This window comes from Lycorma delicatula, chromosome 10 (assembly GCF_047948215.1).
Source record: "Lycorma delicatula isolate Av1 chromosome 10, ASM4794821v1, whole genome shotgun sequence".
Taxonomy (NCBI): Eukaryota; Metazoa; Arthropoda; class Insecta; order Hemiptera; family Fulgoridae; genus Lycorma; species Lycorma delicatula.
In genome coordinates, this window is record NC_134464.1 from 98,476,646 (window position 1) to 98,496,389 (window position 19,744).

At 29.1% G+C, this 19,744-nt stretch overlaps 1 protein-coding gene across 1 annotated transcript in view; it reads right to left on the bottom strand.

Moving 5' to 3' along the window:
- LOC142331121 (uncharacterized) overlaps positions 1-16,684 on the bottom strand; it is a 64,419-nt gene extending 47,735 nt beyond the window's left edge. The window contains exons 1-4 of the mRNA XM_075376804.1: positions 16,530-16,684; positions 11,086-11,295; positions 2,391-2,445; positions 1,246-1,304 (exon numbers count right to left, since the gene is read on the bottom strand). Coding sequence (XP_075232919.1) covers positions 1,246-1,304; positions 2,391-2,445; positions 11,086-11,295; positions 16,530-16,601 — 396 coding nt within the window. The 5' untranslated portion in view covers positions 16,602-16,684. The remainder of the gene's footprint in view (positions 1-1,245; positions 1,305-2,390; positions 2,446-11,085; positions 11,296-16,529) is intronic.
- Between the last annotated feature and the right edge of the window lie 3,060 nt (positions 16,685-19,744).

The window sequence follows — 19,744 nt, forward strand, 5'->3', positions numbered from 1 at the left end:
TATAGTGTTAGCTAATGCGAAATAGAGTAGCAATACCGGCCACTGAAGATTGCTGAAAAAGCATTAATTTGCTTTGTGAATGTTATACTTATTAAATACGATCCATTTTATCTAAGAGTTATTTATTAATAACAATGACTGTTCCTTGAAGATACAATAAACATAATAGAAACAGTTATTTTTTCTACTGTTAATAAGAATTGAATGAATGAATTAATTATAAAATTCATCACAAATGTAAACAAAAAATTTTACAGTCAAAGATAAATTTTATATACATATATAAAGCTTCCATTACGCTTCCATTTACATTAATTTAACAAAATATTTAAATCAAAATAAATTTTACAAGATAAATTTAACAGTAATGTCATTTATAGAATTATGAGTGTAAACAAATAGATGCACATAAAACTAATTGGTCCTTTGAAATAAGATTTTTAAAATATTAAAGAACATAAAAAATAACAAATCTAAAGGCACATTTACGAATGAAAAGGTAAATTTTGGACATGATGGATTATTTAAATTGGTGTTTCAATAGTTAGTTAAAATATAACCAATATTTAAAAATGGTGATCACATCAACTATCAGTTTCTACAAATAAAAAACAGTAATGTATTAGTTGATAAAGAATGTTACTACAAGAGATGATTAATCCCTTAGATTTGAAAAAGCTTTTTGTATAAATTGGAAAGTAATTAAACTTGTTATTTTAATGTTTTAACTTGCCGGGTTAGACTAGTGGTTAAACTCATCATTGCAAAATCTGCTGATTTTTGAAGTTGAGAGTTCTAAGGTTTGAATTCTTGTAAAAATAGTTGCTTTTGTATGGATTTGAATGCTAGACTGTGGATACTGGTGTTCCTTGATGGTCAGGTTTCAATTAACCACACGTCTCAAGAGTGGTTGGCCTCAGTCTGTTTAAGACTAGACATTTACCGGTACATTTATACTTTACATGCCAGACTGCGCACAGATACCTTGGCATCTCTACAGAGTACTGTTGACATCATGTCACTGTGAAACCTGGTATACATAAATAAATAAAATGTATTTTTAGGTTATTTTTGTAACATTTTTGAATTTATATAAATACTTTCTTTTTTCAAACTTACAGATAACCTCATAGCAAATAAAAAAAAAATATACATTTACATAAATAATGGCATTAGTAATACAAATTTAACCTAAAAATACTGAAATTTATTTAAAGTAAGAATTCATATTTTAACTCATCTTACCCTTTTATCCATTATGTTTAATGAGTCAATCTTTTCAGTAATTTGGAGTGCTACACTTTCTGTGGTAAAGAATTAAAAAAAAAATTATTCAATAATAACAAGCAAAAACAAATGAATAAAATAAAGAAAAAATAATCTTGTAAGCAAACTCTCAACAAAATAATATAAGCATTTAATAAAAATTAAATTAAATTATAAGACTGAGTTTTTTCTCTATTAAAACATAACACTATTAATAGTTTAGTTGAGTAATATGATACCCAAATATATACATAGCTATTTGCCTAATAAGCATGTTTTAAATCTTTTACTATAGTTTATTCATTATTTTACGTTTTTCTAACATCTATTACATTGTTTAGTGTATAGATTTTAATAGAATTACCTTTGTTAAGACTATATGATCTGTATTTTAATGACAGATGTAGTAAAGAGCATTGGTTTATCCTAAAGAAAAAATAACTACCAAGTGTGCTGAGTTTTTATATCCTTTAGAAAGTAGTTGATTAAACAACTGTTTTACATTTTTTAAAGATGATATGTGGATACCAAACTTCAAATAAGTAACTTTTCTTGTACTTAACTCTGAGAGTAGAATGTTTTCAAAAATAACAGTTTCAATACCAGTAACTCATATTTCAATTTTTCCAAATGTTAAACAAAGAAGTTCAGAGCTAGAGTTAATAAAGTCCACTAAATTCTAGAGAATTTTTGGGCCAAAATGCTATTTTTTCATCTTTACAGAATTTTGTGTTGCTTGATTTTTTCAGTACCTCTTTTTTTGTTATTTATAAAATTTATGAAGAAATGTATTCCAAGCTTGACATTAATGCTTTTTATATTCAACCAATAATAGCTATTAATTGCCTATTAAAATCAAAAAAAAAAAAAGAAAAAATGTAACTTGCACCTGTTGAAAGCAAGAGTTACAGCAATACTTTAAAATAATTTACAAATCTTCTTGAATTTTTATTAATAATTGCATAAAGTATTTATTCTATTTCTTAATACATTAAGTATAAATTAGTCTATGATATCTTTTATAAAGAAAAGCTTCAAGGTTACTCAGCTTAATTATCTGACAGCAAAACAAACTGTTAATAAGATATAATTATGAGTTAAGAATAAAAGGTAATGGTACATACTTTTATCCATGATTCCTTTTTCTTGACATTCTTTGTCTAGGTCTATATTTCTGCCCTAAAAAAAAAAAAAATTAAAACGTACAAATAATGAGCTTATTAAATAAAATAAATTATACTGAAATTTAGATAAAGTAGGTTAGCTAATTGTATTGATTAGCAAAATGACTTCTCATTTGAAAGTGATGGCAATTAAACTGATGAGAATATATATAGCATAAAAAAGCATTTGGTTCTTTAAATATATTTACTTTTAAAATTTTATTTCTCCATAATTTATTTTTTAAATTTTGTTTATAACTTTTAAAATTAATTAAAACATTTATTATATTTTAAGAGCTACTTTGAAAGTATTATGTTCAATTATTTCTGTAAAAGGCAATAAATTAAACAAATTCTGATTTTATACTAACAAAAGAACCAATAGTATAATATACTTTATAAAATTTGTCCAAGTCAGTGTAAAAAAATTTGTATAATTAATACTTCAGAGGAACATGGCTTTACTTATTTAGAAAGAATAGCAATTGCAATAGGGAGTGTAAATGTGTTTGGGGTTTGGCCTATGAATATTCGCTGTCTTTATCCATATTTTCAGGGGAGTGAAAACTTGGAAATACCAACAACTTTTTGTAACATTTATGGTTGTATTCTAACTTGAATATAGCAAAAAACTTTAGAAGTATGGTTGAATTTTAATGTATTAGTATCTAGCACAAACATGGCTTTTATTTTTTTTTTTCAAAAATAGTATGTGAGGTTTGCTTACAAACAGAAGTTATGCAAATATGGGGTAGGGCAGAAAAACCTGATTGTATTTAATTGGTTATTGTGCATATGGTGGAGATTGTAGGAGAGTAAGGTATTGAGACTGCACTCCTCACTAGCTGTCATTTCAGTCATCATGGATCCAGGGTAAATGCTGTGCTTTCACTGAGGAAATGTGTTTCAAAAACAACAACTCTATCATGCTCATGCAGAGAAAGTTCTATTGGCATTTCAGTGTTGGCCATCAAGGTACTAAACCTTCTCATAAGAAATCATATTGTGGAAAATCTTCTCAGGGAAATGGTGTTAGACAGGGGATTGCCGTTTGCCTTATTTGTGACTGATCTCCATAACGCAGTAGAAGGGAGGTTTTGGATCGGGAATTTGAATGTTAGGTTACTTCTTTATGCTGATGATAGGATGTTACTGGCTTCAGAACCCAAATTACTTCAAAGTTAGATTAATTGATTCAAAACGTATTGTGAGAGGTAGAACATAAATCTTTTAAAGTGAGAACTTATGATGTCTCGTTGTGGTGATTTCTGGGATCCTGTGAGAGGAGGAAGTTTAGAAAGGTCAAAATTGACTAAGTCAATAGTTATAAATATTTAGGGGTTACTTTTACACCCAATCTATCTTTTGGACTACATTTTAAAGAAGGAGATCTGTGACTAAATATGCACTGAATAGTACATGAAAAAATTTTATGATTAAAGATAACATTCCAGTTATGATTAAAGATAACATTTTTGAAGCAGTTTGTAAAGCAATAATTAAATATGGGAGCCAAGTATGGGAGGTACTGACAAAGTGATGAAGTAGAAGCATTTTAGCATTTCTTTTAAAAAAAAATATATTTATTATCTTGGTCTACTCCTAACCACATTTTGTATCTTGTGTCAAAGTCTAGCCTTTTGTTTTTGCAGATGCTAACGTTAAATCTCAAATATATTATAAAACCTTTACTCTTAACCATCGATAGATTACAAAAGAAATTAGCTGAGCTGGTAATTAAAAGGAAAATTTCTTGGGCAAAGTATTATTTGATTTGGATTTCTTACTTAATAAAGGAGGGGGGTGTAATTTTCAAAATTAAGCTAACCTGGCAGATACCTTAGGGTTATCCCAAATGTATTTAGATAATCTAGAAGTAAGAAGACCAAATTAGTGATATTTTTTGTTTCATTGTATTTCATAATTCTTTTGTAATGTATATTTTTGTAATTAATAAACACATTATTATTATTATTATTATTATTATTATTATTATTATTATTATTATTATTATTATTATTATTATTATTCATGTTGTGGCTGAAGAATTTCAAAATGACAGTATGAACATAAAAAAGAAAACCATTGGGAAGGCCAAGATCAGTACAAACACCAGAGAAGACTGAACAGGTAAAGCAGGCAACTGAAGGTAGCCCTCTGCGTTCAGTATGTTGACTTCCTCTGCTCTGAACATTCCCAATCAAACTGCCAAAATAATACTGAATTCTGACTAGAAATACCACCCCTAAAAACTGATGGTTGTTCAACAATTGACTCCTCATGACTCGGAACAATGCTGAGTTTTCACAGACACATTGTTGAAAATGATGAATAATCCTCATGAATAGCAAAGTCCATTTCCATCTGTTGGGTTGTGTTAATAAACAGAACTTCTAGTACTGTTCTGATACAAATCCAAGACAGCTTCATGAGCATCTACTTTATACACATGGGTCAGTTCATACACACATACACAGTATGGTAGGGACAACCTGAATTTTTGTGAAGATGGTCAGAACAGTGAGTACAGAACCTCATAGAAAGCAGATAAACTGAAATGAATTGCAGTTCCAAAGGATAGAGCAACTGCACACACAACTAAAATTCTGGTAGAAGTGTTGAGGTGGATGCTTCAAGAACATTTAATTTCTCTCTAGCCGTCCTGTTTATCCAGTCTTTTCATATTTGACTTCTTCCTATAGGATTATCTAAAATCCAAAGTGTACACTGAAAACCACATTCATTATGTGAACTAAAGGCAGCAATTCAACCCAAGGTGGCAGCTATAATGGGATGCATGCTGCAGAATGTAATGATAAATTTCAGTGACTGACACCAGCAGTAAGTGCAGCACGTGGACAATAATGAATGACATTTGGAAGATGTTATTTTCCGCATTTAACATTACTGTAAGTTGAAAATTGATTTTTCAGTAATAATGACTACATGTAGGCCTAAATCTAGCATATGAATAAAAATGAGCTCTTTGTAATTACTGTGTTACTTAATTCTAAAAAAAAAAAGGTTTTCCTGTCTCACTTTGTATATTTATTCTTCACCTACAGTGTGAGAACATTTTTATATTTTCTAATGCTAAGATCATTATTTAACTTGTGTAAACAGGTAATAAAAAAAAAATCATTAAACTAAAGGATCAAATTAATATTGCAACTAGATTGGTACAGCACTGTGATCAATAATAATCTACAGTGCAACCAACTTAACAAAAAACATGCACAAAAAATGTGAGGTAGCAGCTTGCAATTGAACCAGAAGAAGTAATCTACCTGCTTTTTCTCTCCATCAAAGCATTTTAAATTATTGCTAATAATATTTCTACCTTAACTATGAATATATGGTTTTAACATATTTGTAAACTTGACTTTGTTTACAGTCATAACATAAAATAAATACTAAAAAGTAATGTGATTGACCATAAATAGAATAACTAATAAACTAAATTTAATAACTTAAAACTCTTTAAATAAATAATGTAAAATTAAATAATAACATTTGTACTGAATACAAGTAATAATAATAAAGAAATAAAATAAAAATATATAATAAATACACTACGCAATAGCTATAATAGTTGCTTTGTAACCATACTTTTGCATCAACTGGCAGTCTAGAAGTCTTTAGTTCACATTTTTTCTGCTTGCCAGATTTACTTTACTTTTTGTTTTTAAACCTCTGGGACCACCATTAGGTATTGCTTCAGAGGATGAGAAAAATGATTTGTAGTGTGTATGAAAATGCCATGCCTGACTGGGATTTGAACCCAGAACCTCCGGATGAAAGGTCGAGATGCTACCACACGTGCCATGGAGGCTGGCATTGTTTACTTGGTTCTACTGTAAATAGTCAAATCTTGGTAACTTGAAGTTGAAGAGAAATGGTTTTGTTTGAGTTACTGAAATTTAGATTTGGTAAGATTTAAATGCTGTTCAATGATACAATACTATTCTTTTTTGCACTGCACTTGTTTATGATTTACAGTATTAATTTGAGATTTAAAATTTTGTAATGAAACAGCAAACTAAATTGTGCATAATAAAATGTACTTAAAAATCTTCAAAACATTTTCAATCACATTTTTAGTCATCTTCAGTGAGTATTGCTGATAGTTTTACAGTCACATCATCTGCAGGCGGTTTTTATTATTTTTTTTATTAGACAGTCCTACTAAGAATTTTATAGAAAAGTGTGCAGCTTGAATAATTGTGTCTGTTCTTTAATATATCATTATTGTGTATTTTTGAGTACTGTATAATGTTCAAGTGTATTAAGAAATGATCATTTCGTATGTGTATGTCAAATATCAAGATTCTTGATAGCATTGGTAGATTTGTGACTTGTATTAAAAAAAAAGTCAACAGTGTAATCAGCTGATGCTAATCTAAAAAAGCAGCACCAGTCATTGAGGATGGTAGCAAAGATGACTGAAAAATTTGAAATAGGGTTTTAAAAGATTTATATTATTCAATTTTCTTCACTGTTTTGTTGAAAGAGTTAAATTTAAATTAACAATATTGTAGTGTAGAACTTATTTGTAAAAAACAAAATTATATAGTGTAACAAACAAATTTTTTTAATTTATTTTACAGTAAATCTATACAGTTATTTTTATGTTTAATTGTTAACCAGAGAGTAGGTACTCATCTATTTAAATTAAAAATTTTTTTTGTCTTCAGTCATTTGACTGGCTTGATGCAGTTCTCCAAGATTCCCTATCTAGTGCAAGTCGTTTCATTTTGGTATACCCCAAACATCCTACATCCCTAACAATTTGTTTTACATACTCCAAATGTTGCCTGCCTGCACAATTTTTTCTGTCCCTCCAATATTAAAGCGACTATTCCAGGATACCTTAATATGTGGCCAATAAGTCTGTCTCTTCTTTTAACTATATTTTTCCAAATGCTTCTTTCTTCATCTATTTGGTGCAACACCTCTTCATTTGTCTCTTTATCTACCCATCTGATTTTTAACATTTTCCACAGCACCACATTTTAAAAGCTTCTAATATTTTCTTCTCAGGTACTCCGATCGTCCAAGTTTCACTTCCATATAAAACTATGCTCCAAACATATACTTTCAAAAATCTTTTCCTGACATTTAAATTAATTTTTGATGTAAACAAATTATATTTCTGAATGAAGGCTCGTTTTGCCTGTGCTATTCAGCATTTTATATCACTCCTGCTTCGTCCATCTTTAGTAATTCTACTTCCCAAATAACAAAATTCTTCTACCATAATCTTTTCTCTTCCTATTTTTACATTCAGTGGCCCATCATTGTTATTTCTATTACATTTCATTATTTTCGTTTTGTTCTTGTTTATTTTCACGCGGTAGTTTTTGCATAGGACTTCATCCGTGCCATTCATTGTTGCTTCTAAATCCTTTTTACTCTCAGCTAGAATTACTATATCATCAGCAAATCGTAGCATCTTTATCTTTTCACCTTGTACTGTTACTCCAGATCTAAATTGTTTTTTAACATTATTAACTGCTAGTTCTATGTAAAGATTAATAAGTAATGGGGATACGGAACACCTTGTCGGACTCCCTTTCTTATTACGGCTTCTTTCTTATGTTCTTAAATTATTAATGTTGCTGTTTGGTTCCTGTAAATGTTAGCAATCGTTCTATCTCTGTATTTGAACTCTAATTTTTTTTAAATGCTGAACATTTTATTCCAGTCTAAGCTATTGAATGCCTTTCTTAGGTCTATAAATGCCAAGTATGTTGGTTTGTTTTTCTTTAATCGTCCTTCTACTATTAATCTGAGCGCTAAAATTGCTTCCCTTATCACTATACTTTGCCTGAAACCAAATTGATCTTCTCCTAACACTTCTTCCACTCTCCTCTCAATTCTTCTGTACAGAATTCTAGTTAAGATTTTTTATGCATGGCTAGTTAAGCTAATTGTTCTGTATTCTTCACATGTATCTGCTCCTGCTTTCTTTGGTATCATGATTATAACACTCTTTTTGAAGTCTGACAGAACTTCTCCTTTTTCATAAATATTACACATCAGCTAGTATAATCTATCAATCGCTTCCTCACCTGCACTGTGCAATAATTCTACAGGTATTCCATCTATTCCAGGAGCCTTTCTGCCATTCAAATCTTTTAATGCTGTCTTAAATTCAGATCTCAGTATTGTTTCTCCCCTTTCATCCTCTACGACTTCCTCTTCTTCCTCTACAACACCATTTTCTAATTCATTTCCTCTGTATAACTCTTCAATATATTCCACCCACTTATTGACTTTGCTTTTCATATTATATATCAGTGCACCATTTTTGTTTAACACATTTTAGATTTTAATTTATGTACCACAAAATTTTCCTGTATGCTGCATGTATTTTACTAATGTTCATTTCTCTTTCCACTTCTGAACACTTTTCTTTAATCCACTCTTCTTTTGGTAGTTTGCACTTTTTGTTTATAGTATTTCTTAATTGTCAATAGTTCCATTTACTTTCTTTATCACTAGCATTATTATATTTTCTACGTTCATCCATCAGCTGCAATATATCGTCTGAAATCCAAGGTTTTCTACCAGTTCTCTTTGTTCCGCCTAAGTTCGCTTCTACTGATTTATGAATTTCCTTTTAACATTCTTCCATTCTTCTTCTACATTTTCTACCTTATCTTTTTTACTCAGACCTCTTGCGATGTTCTCCTCAAAAATCTTCCTTATCTCCTCTTTCTCAAGCTTCTCTAAATTCCACCGATTCATCTGACACCTTTTCTTCAGGTTTTTAACAACCAATCTACATTTTATTAACAATAAATTATGATCGCTATCAATGTCAATTGCAAGTTTTGCAGTCGATGAGTTGATTTCTAAATCTTTGCTTAACCACGATATAACCTACCTGATACCTTGCAGTATCAGCTGGCTTTTTCCATGTGTTATGATTTTGAAACTGGGTGGTGGCAATTACTAAATTATACTTCGTGCAGAACTCTATAGGTCGGTCCCCTCTAACATTCCTTTTGCCCAGCTCGTATTCATCCACTATATTTCCTTCCTTGCCTTTTCCAGTGCTTGCATTCCAATCTCCAACTTTATTAAATTTTCATCTCCTTTTATGTGTTTAATTGCTTCATCAATTTCTTTGTATACACACTCTACCTCTCCATCATCATGGGCGCTTGTATATAGATATTAACAATCGTTGTCGGTTTAGGTTTTGATTTTATCCTTATTACAATGATTCTATCGTTATGCATTTTGAAATATTCTACTCTCTTCCCTATCTTCTTGTTCATTATGAAACCTACTCCTGCCTGCCCATTATTTGAAGCTGAGGTAATTATTCTAAAATCACCTAACCAAAAGTTATTTTCCTCTTTCCACCGAACGTCGCTAATTACTACTACATGTACATTTATCCTATCCATTTCCCTCTTTAAATTTTCTAACCTACCAACCTTTTTTGACTTCTAACTTTCCACGCTCTGACTCGTAAAATGTTATTTTTTAATTTTCTGGTGTCCTCTTACTTAGTAGTCCCTACTCGGAGACCGAACGGGGAATTAGTTTACCAAGGAAGGCACCTCCATCATTTTTATACGAAAATCCAGAGCTACATTTTCTTGGAAAAAAAGCTATAGTTTTCCATTGCTTTTAGCTGCGCAGTTTCAGAGGATTGAGTGATGTTGATATGGCCGTTTAAGTTGTCCTAATCTATACCTTGAGGAACAGCTACTGAAAGAGCTGCTGCCCTCTTTCAGGAATCATTCCTTAGTCTGGCTCTCAACAGATACCTCTCCGATATGGTTGCACCTTCAGTCCAGCTATTCTGTTTCACTGAGCACTCAAGCCCCCTCACCAATGATAAGGTCTCATGATTCATAGAGGGAGAAATTATAAATGTACATTTTTTAAAACTTGAATAAAGTATATTATACACTTTTTTTAAAATGTTTATGAAGAGAAAAACATAATGAACAGCACCAGCCAAGAATGTAAACGAACTGAACAAAATACAGTAATTTCTTTATTGCAATATACATATGTCTAAAAATCAAAATAAGTTGGAATCAAAAATATACATTATAACACAATCATTCATGTAAACGTGAAGGTACCAATGGTACCTTCTTCCATAATTAATTCTTTGAAGAACCTCTGAATAACAAATACAGCTATTAAAGAAAGAAGGAAAACAGTTGGAGTAAGTTGACTATTTCAGAAGTAGGAAATTATGTTTGAGCTAATTTACAATAATTTACCTCACCTATTTGAAATTCAGCTCATTTTAGAGCTGTAAACTTAGGATGGAAATTTAGAGCTTCAAAAAGTATTGGTTAAATATTTGTTATTTTTCTGTTCAAAAATGTTTTATTTTATAAAAAGGAAAAAAATTTAAAAAAATGAAATGATCTGTTTAATTGACTAATAAGATTTTAGTTACCAAGTTTGGACTGTACTACATGCAGATATAAAAATGGATGAGGCACAAACACATTCAACAGTTGTTGGTTTTTAAGCAGATTTTGAAAATTTTTCCTAATGAACAATTAGGAAATTTTTCCTAATTGTTCATTTGAAGAAATTAGAGGTTTATTGATAATTATTTCAATGTTATTATAAAATTTCTACCTGTATTTCTAATAAAAAATTGATAAAGATTTACCTTCGTTTGACGAATTGAACGAAACATGGTCATCAATGAATCAACATTTTCCTCATTATATTCATTAGATTTTAAGCCAATATCATCCTCTAAAAGAGTTCTTAGTCTGGAATTTCTTTCAGTTTCATCTTTTAAGGGCTTGTCTGGAGAATTAAAATTAGGCTGATCTATATTCTTTTTTTTATTTGAAGCAACATTACTTCTCTGTGGCTGAAATGATAAAATACAATTTAAAATTATAAAAAAAAAACATATATTATTTTATAAAATTCTTGTAATATATTATTATTCTTGTACATTTGTTATACATCTATTCTTGTTAATATTACTTATTTTACAATTTTCAAATATTTTTGAATTTTATAGACACTACTACGTTACATATGTAGAACTGGGAAAACCACATAAAAAATTATCAAAAGTCTTACCTGAATTATTTTTCAATTAAATTTAAAAAAATATATAACAGTTTTCTTTGCAAAATTTCAATCTTTTACTTCATATGGCATGATTTTTTGGTATAACTTGCCACAAAGAAGGTGTAAAAAACCCATCAAGATTTTATGTAGACTTTGATTATGTAATTCTATTTGTAAGGGCTTCATATGATGAAGTATACTTTGGTCTTGCTGTGTATTTATATTTTATCCACTTTGTCATCAGAAAATGACTAGATTTCCCCTGAATAATGATCTTCGTAGCTACTTTCCAAGGAATAAAGATAATAATATTCATGTTTTATGAAGAAGAGTAGAGTGGAATAGAGTTTTATCAAGAAGAGTTTCACTAATAAGGATGTATTTCATACCACAACTGTTTCTTATACAGTCTGCCATTTTTCATAAATGTTAAATTAAAGGTTCAGGGGAAAAAGGAAATTTATCCAAAGAGGTTTTTTATGATTTTTGTTTCATCACATCAAGAGCTTCTTTAAGGTGATCCACTAACATCTTAAAGATACTTGCAGATCTTTAATGATGCAGATCATTAAAAATCATTGTGGATCTGCAAGAAGAGCATTTTAAAGATGTCCTGTCTATTTAATGTAGTGAAAAATGAATTCAGTTGCAAGTAACAGATTTATTGTAAAACTTTGAAAGACCAAAGAAGGGCTGTTTAATCCATTAAATTTGCAAAGAAGGAGATTAGTCTACTAGTTTCCTCTGTGTTCTAAATATTCACATATATTCACTTATTTTCATGAAAATTATCATTATTCATAATACAGTTTAACTATTAACTACACTTAACTAATAAATTAATCTAATAGTTATATTCTGAACACATGCTATGTTTGTTGTTATTCAGTTTCGTTGTTTGTTTTATTTTTATCAAATAGTTTTCATTTTATATTATGAGTATTATGATTCATAATGAGAGTGAAGGAAACTATAGAAATACTCAATCTAAAAAACATAAAGCTATGGAAAATTAATGGTTAGTAAAACTGATGTTAGCAAAAAGATTTAATTATCAAGAGGTGATGATTACTGATGCAAATAAATAAAATATTTTGACACTGTTCCAGTTGAAGACAGACAAACAATTCTTAAACATTTTAATAAAATGAATAGTAATGACGAGATGAGTGTTTATTTGTGTGGATTATTCAGAGTTGCTGTCATCCAGTAAATATGAAATTGGCAATGTGGAATTTATTTAAATTACAAACTTTTGTTATAAAATACAAATAAGATTTAACATTGACAAAACAGAGAATGAAGTCTACAGAAAAGCATTTATTTTTACTCATGCAATAAACCAAGAAAAAAATTGGATTCTTGCAAAAATTGATTAAATTTATTAGTACAGCTCAGGGACAAGGGAAGCAATTTTAGGCCTCAGATTAATAGTAGAAGGAAGATTAAAGAAAAACAAACCAACATACTTGGTGTTTATAGACCTAGAAAAGGCATTCGATAACGTAGACTGGAATAAAATGTTCAGCATTTTAAAAAAATTAGGGTTAAAATACAGAGATAGAAGAACAATTGCTAACATGTACAGGAACCAAACAGCAATAGTAACAATTGAAGAACATAAGACAGAAGCCGTAATAAGAAAGGAAGTCCGACAAGGATGTTCCCTATCAACGTTACTTTTTAATCTTTACATGGAACTAGCAGTTAATGATGTTAAACAACAATTTAGATTCGGAGTAACAGTACAAGGTGAAAAGATAAAGATGCTACTATTTGCTGATGATATAGTAATTCTAGCTGAGCGTAAAAAGGATTTAGAAGAAACAATGAACGGCATAGATGAAGTCCTATGCAAGAACTATCACATGAAAATAAAAACAAGAACAAAATGAAAGTAATGAAATATAGTAGAAATAATGTAGATGGATCACTGAATATAAAAATAGGAAAAGAAAAGATTATCAAGGTAGAAGAATTTTGTTATTTGGGAAGTAGAATTACTAAAGATGGATGAAGCAGGAGCAATATAAAATGCTGAGTAGCACAGGCAAAATGAGCTTTCAGTCTAAAATATAATTTGCTTACATCAAAAATGAATTTAAATATCAGGAAAAGATTTTTGAAAGTGTATGTTTGGAGTGTAGCTTTGTATGGAAGTAAAACTTGGACAATCAGAGTACCTGAGAAAAAAAGATTACAAGCTTCTGAAATGTGGTGCTATAGGAGAATGTTAAAAATCAGATGGGTGGATAAAGTGACAAATGAAGAGGTATTGCGGCAAATAGATGAAGAAAGAAGCATTTGGAAAAATGTAGTTAAAAGAAGAGACAGACTTATCAGCCACCTACTAAGGCATCCTGTAATAGTCGCTTTAATATTGGAAGGACAAGTAGAAGGGAAAAATTGTGTAGGCAGGCCACGTTTGGAATATGTAAAACAAATTGTTAGAGATGTAGGATGTAGAGGGTATACTGAAATGAAACGACTAGCACTAGATAGGGAATCTTGGAGAGCTGCATCAAACCAGTCAAATGATTGAAGACAAAAAAAAAGTACAGCTCCTAAATACCAATTAGATTAACAAAAAAAATAAGCCACACTCACTGAGTGAGAATACTATTACTATCGTAAAAACATTGCACCATTTAAAGACTAAATTAGTCATTATATTATATTATATATATTTAATATATTTCTATTCATAGAATAAATAAAAAACATTGAATTCTTGCAAAAATCGATTAAATTTATTGGTAGATCTCCTAAATACCAATGAGGTAAACTCAAAAATAGGCCAGCCGTACTCACTAACTAAGAACATTACTTAAAGGCTAAATTAGTCATTATAGTATTCCACAAATATTTCATATTATTTCCATAAATTTATTATTTTTTGTATAAATATGAAATTTCATCATTTTTTTTAGATGTAGTCATGCTGACTTTTTTATTTTCCTTTAAAAACTCTCAAGTTTAAAAAAAAATCTGATGTGGAAACTACATGACTTTCTTGTATGTCTATTACATTACATATACACATTTTTTGCTGCATTTTATTTACACTTATTTCATTTGTAAGTGAGTTACAATCCTCAAATTCTTTAATAAAGTGGACAGTTATACTAATGCTAAAATATTAGTTTTTATTAACATCAAATATTTATACAATTATTGAATTATCAATTCAACAATCTTACTTGAAATATCAAGATAGAGTAAAAGTCCTTTTATTACTGTTTAAATAAATGTAAGTCTTATATCTATCTAATACTATGTTTTTTAAAATCATTATGATGTAGCCATCAACAAAACGAAAATAAAAACGAATGTGGTGACCGTATATCAGATTTGGTTTCACCCAATCTGATATGAACATCACATGACTTACTTGTATACTTATTAAATTTCATATACACATTTTTTTTTTTAATGAAAAGTACAAAAAAATTTATTTCATTAATAACTTCTGATATTTTTCATATCGTTTTTTTTTTTAATTGTTATTATTGAATTATTATCTATTGTAAACTAATTATAAATAATTATTAATAAATCAGCATATTTAAATTAAAAAAAAAAGTTAAAAAAATGGAAATGAAGTCTGATTTGAACCGATGTGCCTTCCCTTTGTAAAACCAAATATTTCATTAATAAAAATTTTATTTGGCTACAACTCTGGAACCAATGAAAATAAGTACCACTTACGATATATAATTGAAAATCTCTCAATGAGGACTTACTATTGCAGTTAAGAAAACGTCCAAATCCAAATTGTTTTGGATTTTGGGTTTTTTGGACACTTTTGGTTTTGTTGATTGCAATCAAAAAGAGAGGTGCACAACTAGATGTTACAATCCCAAATCCAAAATTTCAACAACCTACGGCTAATTGTTTTTGAGTTATGCGAGATATATACATACATAAATACAGACTTCACGCTGAAACTAGTTAAAATGGATTCAGGGATGGTCAAAATGGATATTTCCGTTGAAATATGAAAACATAAATTTTTCCTTTACTTCGTACAAGGAAGTAAAAACGATGATTCACATCCTAATTATATATATATATATGTTTTCAGAAGATATTTTCAGATGTACAATATCTTGGTGATTTTTCAAAAAAAGAGAATAAATTTTTTTTCATGATATAATTTAACAGGCTAACAGAAGATCATTGCTTGGATCATTTATTGATGAATTTATCTAGAAAAATATGCTACTTATGGCAAAATAAATTTGTTATTTACTCCTGAATATAACAATATCCAACCTTATAGAATTAGAGGACAAAATTATTTTTACGTAACAGAAACGACTTTAAGATAGAAGATTGGGCCTTATTATGGTTCCATGGATATTTTCATTAAATTACATATCCATTGAAAAGATTTCGCTTCAATTTTTAAAAAATAATATTAAATAATTCTCTATTTCTTTACAGAACCATAAGTACTCATTGAAGTTTTAAATAATACTAATTAAGAAAAATTATAAAATTTCTTCATTTCTTCACCTTCACTTATTCTGTACAAATAAAACGCTTACAAATAAATTCCATTAATGTTTTCTTAATTTTTTTTGGGCTGATTATATTTACTTATTATCTTCATGTTTGCTTTATTATTATTATTTCATAAATTTATTATTTTTATGTCTTAATATGAACTTTCATCTTTTTTTTAGGTGTAGTGGTACTGATTTTTTTTATTTTACTTTAAAAACACTCAAGTTCAAGAAAAAATGATGAATCAAATTCTAATTTTATAGAACTATGTTTTCAGAAGATATTTTTTAAATTATTGTTAACTTTTTTAACTGGTGAAGAAGCTAAATTATTACTTAAAAGAATTCTCTGGAAGTATAAAAAAAGGACTAAGAAACTTATTATAGTAAATTAAAAGAAAAAATAAACAATTTAATCACATTGTTTCATATTTATCAGTGAAGGTGTAAAGAAAACAGATAATTATTAATTTAAAATTAAACATAAATGAAATTTAAAAAATAAATAGACACTTACCTGTACTAACAATTCCACATTTTTAATATAATTTATTATAAATATTACTGAAATGAATTTACAAAAATTCATGATAAAAAAAAATTAGATAACCCTTATTCAAAATCACCGCTATGATGTGGTTATAAAATGACCTTCTTTAACGCGTACATATATTAATAACAATTTGTTTATATAAACAACAAAGAAACACATGTGCTGCTGAGATTATTATTTCAATTTCAAGGTAATCAAGAATCGGTATGAGGAAAAAGCGTTAACAAATTAAGTAACTCAAAGTTGAATAGCCAATCATAAGAAAGTATGGCAGAGGGAATAGCCAGACCAATGAAATGCAGGATTTTTAATAATAATAAAAATACCCGTACACAATTTGTTGGTATTTTCCTTATTCTTGTTTTGAGGAGTGGCAGGTTGTGGAAATAAAAACTAGTTTATTTTATAAATATTAATTATGTTTTTTTTTTGTTAGTTAAATTCTAGATTGATCACCAATGAGGGTCTAGTACACTTCGTTCATTGCTCTTTTCAAACTGCTTGAATTCATATATCCATCTTTGTAAGATGCACATTGTCACCGCTAATATGCAGTGTAGGCAACATTAAACACAAAAATATACCTCTGTAAATATAAGGTGTAACAAAATGTGTACCTAGTTATTTATTTTTAGATTCTATATATAAAAACTAACAAAAAATGTTCTATAACAGAATGGGGATTTCCCCTTCATTTTCCTTACGTCCACCATTTTGTGTTTTTTGAAAAAAATTTATTTCAAAATCGGTTTGAAGAATCCTTATAAAATTTCACTTGATAAAATTTAAAAATGGTAGCCATCAATTTTTTAATCTGTTATTAATGAATGAATAAAAAAAAAGATATTTAATGGAAATATCCATAATAAGGCTCTCTTTTTTTAATATTATAGTAATTTCCTGTTATGTGAAAATAATTCTGTTCTCTGATTTTATATGGTTTGATATTTTCAAGGAGTAAAATAATAAATCTGTTTTATTACAAGTAGCATACTTTTAATCGGCGATAGTCGTTAGTTTTATAGCTAAAATAATAAGCCGTCCACTTAAAACAAAAAACACCAATTTTGAAAATCAATTGACAACAATTTTAAACTGAATTTTATACCACCACTATTAAACTGATTAATCAATTTGAACGGCTCCTTTTTTTCATACTTACGATGTTAAATAATATGTAATTATCTTACTGTATATAAATTAACTTATAAAAAGTTATTTATATTACAAAATGAAGTCCGTTTTATTTATCTAAAAATATTTAAATATATGAAAATACCGATTATTAAAAGTACACAGTTTATTGTTGTTTACAGATCTGACTGAGTAAAGATTATATACAATTATATAAAAATAGTAAGATTTAATAAATTCTACGCCATTACAATCAACAGCAAATTTAATTAAAATCTGAACAGAATTTAAACAAAATAAACATAAATGATTGCGTACAAGTTTCGTGCAGTTATGCAGTCGAAGACACACGCATTACTCACCTTTAACCTTGAGAGAATTGACCTTTCGCGAAACCTGTTCCCTAAACGATTTACCATATTTTTTCGATATTTTATTAGTGGCTATATTGTGCAATATTTAACAAACTTTACATTGTGTTAAAAATATGTTGGAAAGAATATCACTTTCTTGTCAAGTTTATTAAAAATTCTCTTGTTCTACGATTGCTTTATGTGTCTACGTTTTATTAAACTGTCTTTAATATTAATCCACGAAGCAAATACGGTATATAAGTCTACCGTTACAGAATTTAGTTAAAGCTCAGTAAGTAATATTTAGTTGTTCTGGTATATCGTTTGCTGAAAAAAAATTATTTTGTTCTAATAAAGGAAATATTAAAACAAAAATTCACCGAAATTCAAAAATTTTTTAAATTTTATGAGTGTCAATTTTATTTTATAGAGTATAACAAAAAACATTGTAGACCAAGTGTAGTAAGCTATTCATTTTCGAACTCTATGTATCAAAGGTGAAAAGATAAAGATGCTACGATTTGCTGATGATATAGTAAATGGAATTAAATTTATGATTATTGTCAATCATACTCGTACTTTTGGTAAAAACTATACTAATCAAATTATCATCAGTCTGAAATAATGATACTAAAATCTATAAATTAAGCTTTAAACATAACCATCCAGATAATATTTAAAAAAAATACTAATATTATATATTAATAAACATTTACAAAGTGTTAGCCACAATGAATAGATTTTGATAAAAAAATATGTAAAAAACCTTTTTAAAAATCACTCTTATATTAAATGCAATAAAAAGTAGAAAATAATTTTAGGACGGTATCTCAGAATGAATTTGACAACAAGCTTTGATGGGGATATGTAAGATTATGTGAAAGTCATAACTTCAAATTAAAAATGTGATGTTTTGTCAATTTTTTCATATGCATGATGAATGGCTTAAAGAGTAGGGTGCAAAGACTTGTACTCTGTCATGAGCACCAAAAGGAAGGTGTGAGCACCTTTCCTTTTCTTGGTTAATATTTTATAGCTTTTTTTTTCCCCTTCTTCTAGGGGTTGGCACCGAGGATTACATCTTAAATGCTTTTGCCGAGGTGGAAAGCGCCAACTGCAAATATGTTTTGGCTATTTATATTGATATAGAGGCAGCATTTCCGTCCTTGTGTTGGAGTTCTGTCCTCTATGCTTTGGAACGCCGCAATGTTCCCGAAGCCCTGCAGGCCGTGGTAAGAGACTACTTGTCTAACCGTACGGCTGTTTTAAACAGGTTCACCTGTTTAAAAATAGTCACCAGGGGAAGCCCGCAGGGTTCCGTTCTCGGTCCCCTGCTGTGGAACCTGGTGTTTGACGGATTTCTGGGGTTGACATTCCCAGAAGGAGTCACGGCTCAGGCTTTCGCCGATGACTGTCTCCTTTTAGTTTGTGGCAATTCACGACCGCAGCTAGAAAGTAGAGCGCAAGCGGCTTTGTCAACCGCCGAGGGCTGGATGGACATTCAAAATTTAAAGATTTCTGTGCCCAAGATGAAGTTCATGCTTCTGAAGGGCGCAGACAAATTATCTTGCAGTTGAAACCCCCATATTAAATATAAAGGCTGTGTAATCAGCCGAGTAAGGGTTATAAGTACCTAGGTATTTTGTTTGATGATAAGTTGCTTTTTAGTAACCATATTAAGCAAGTTGCGGC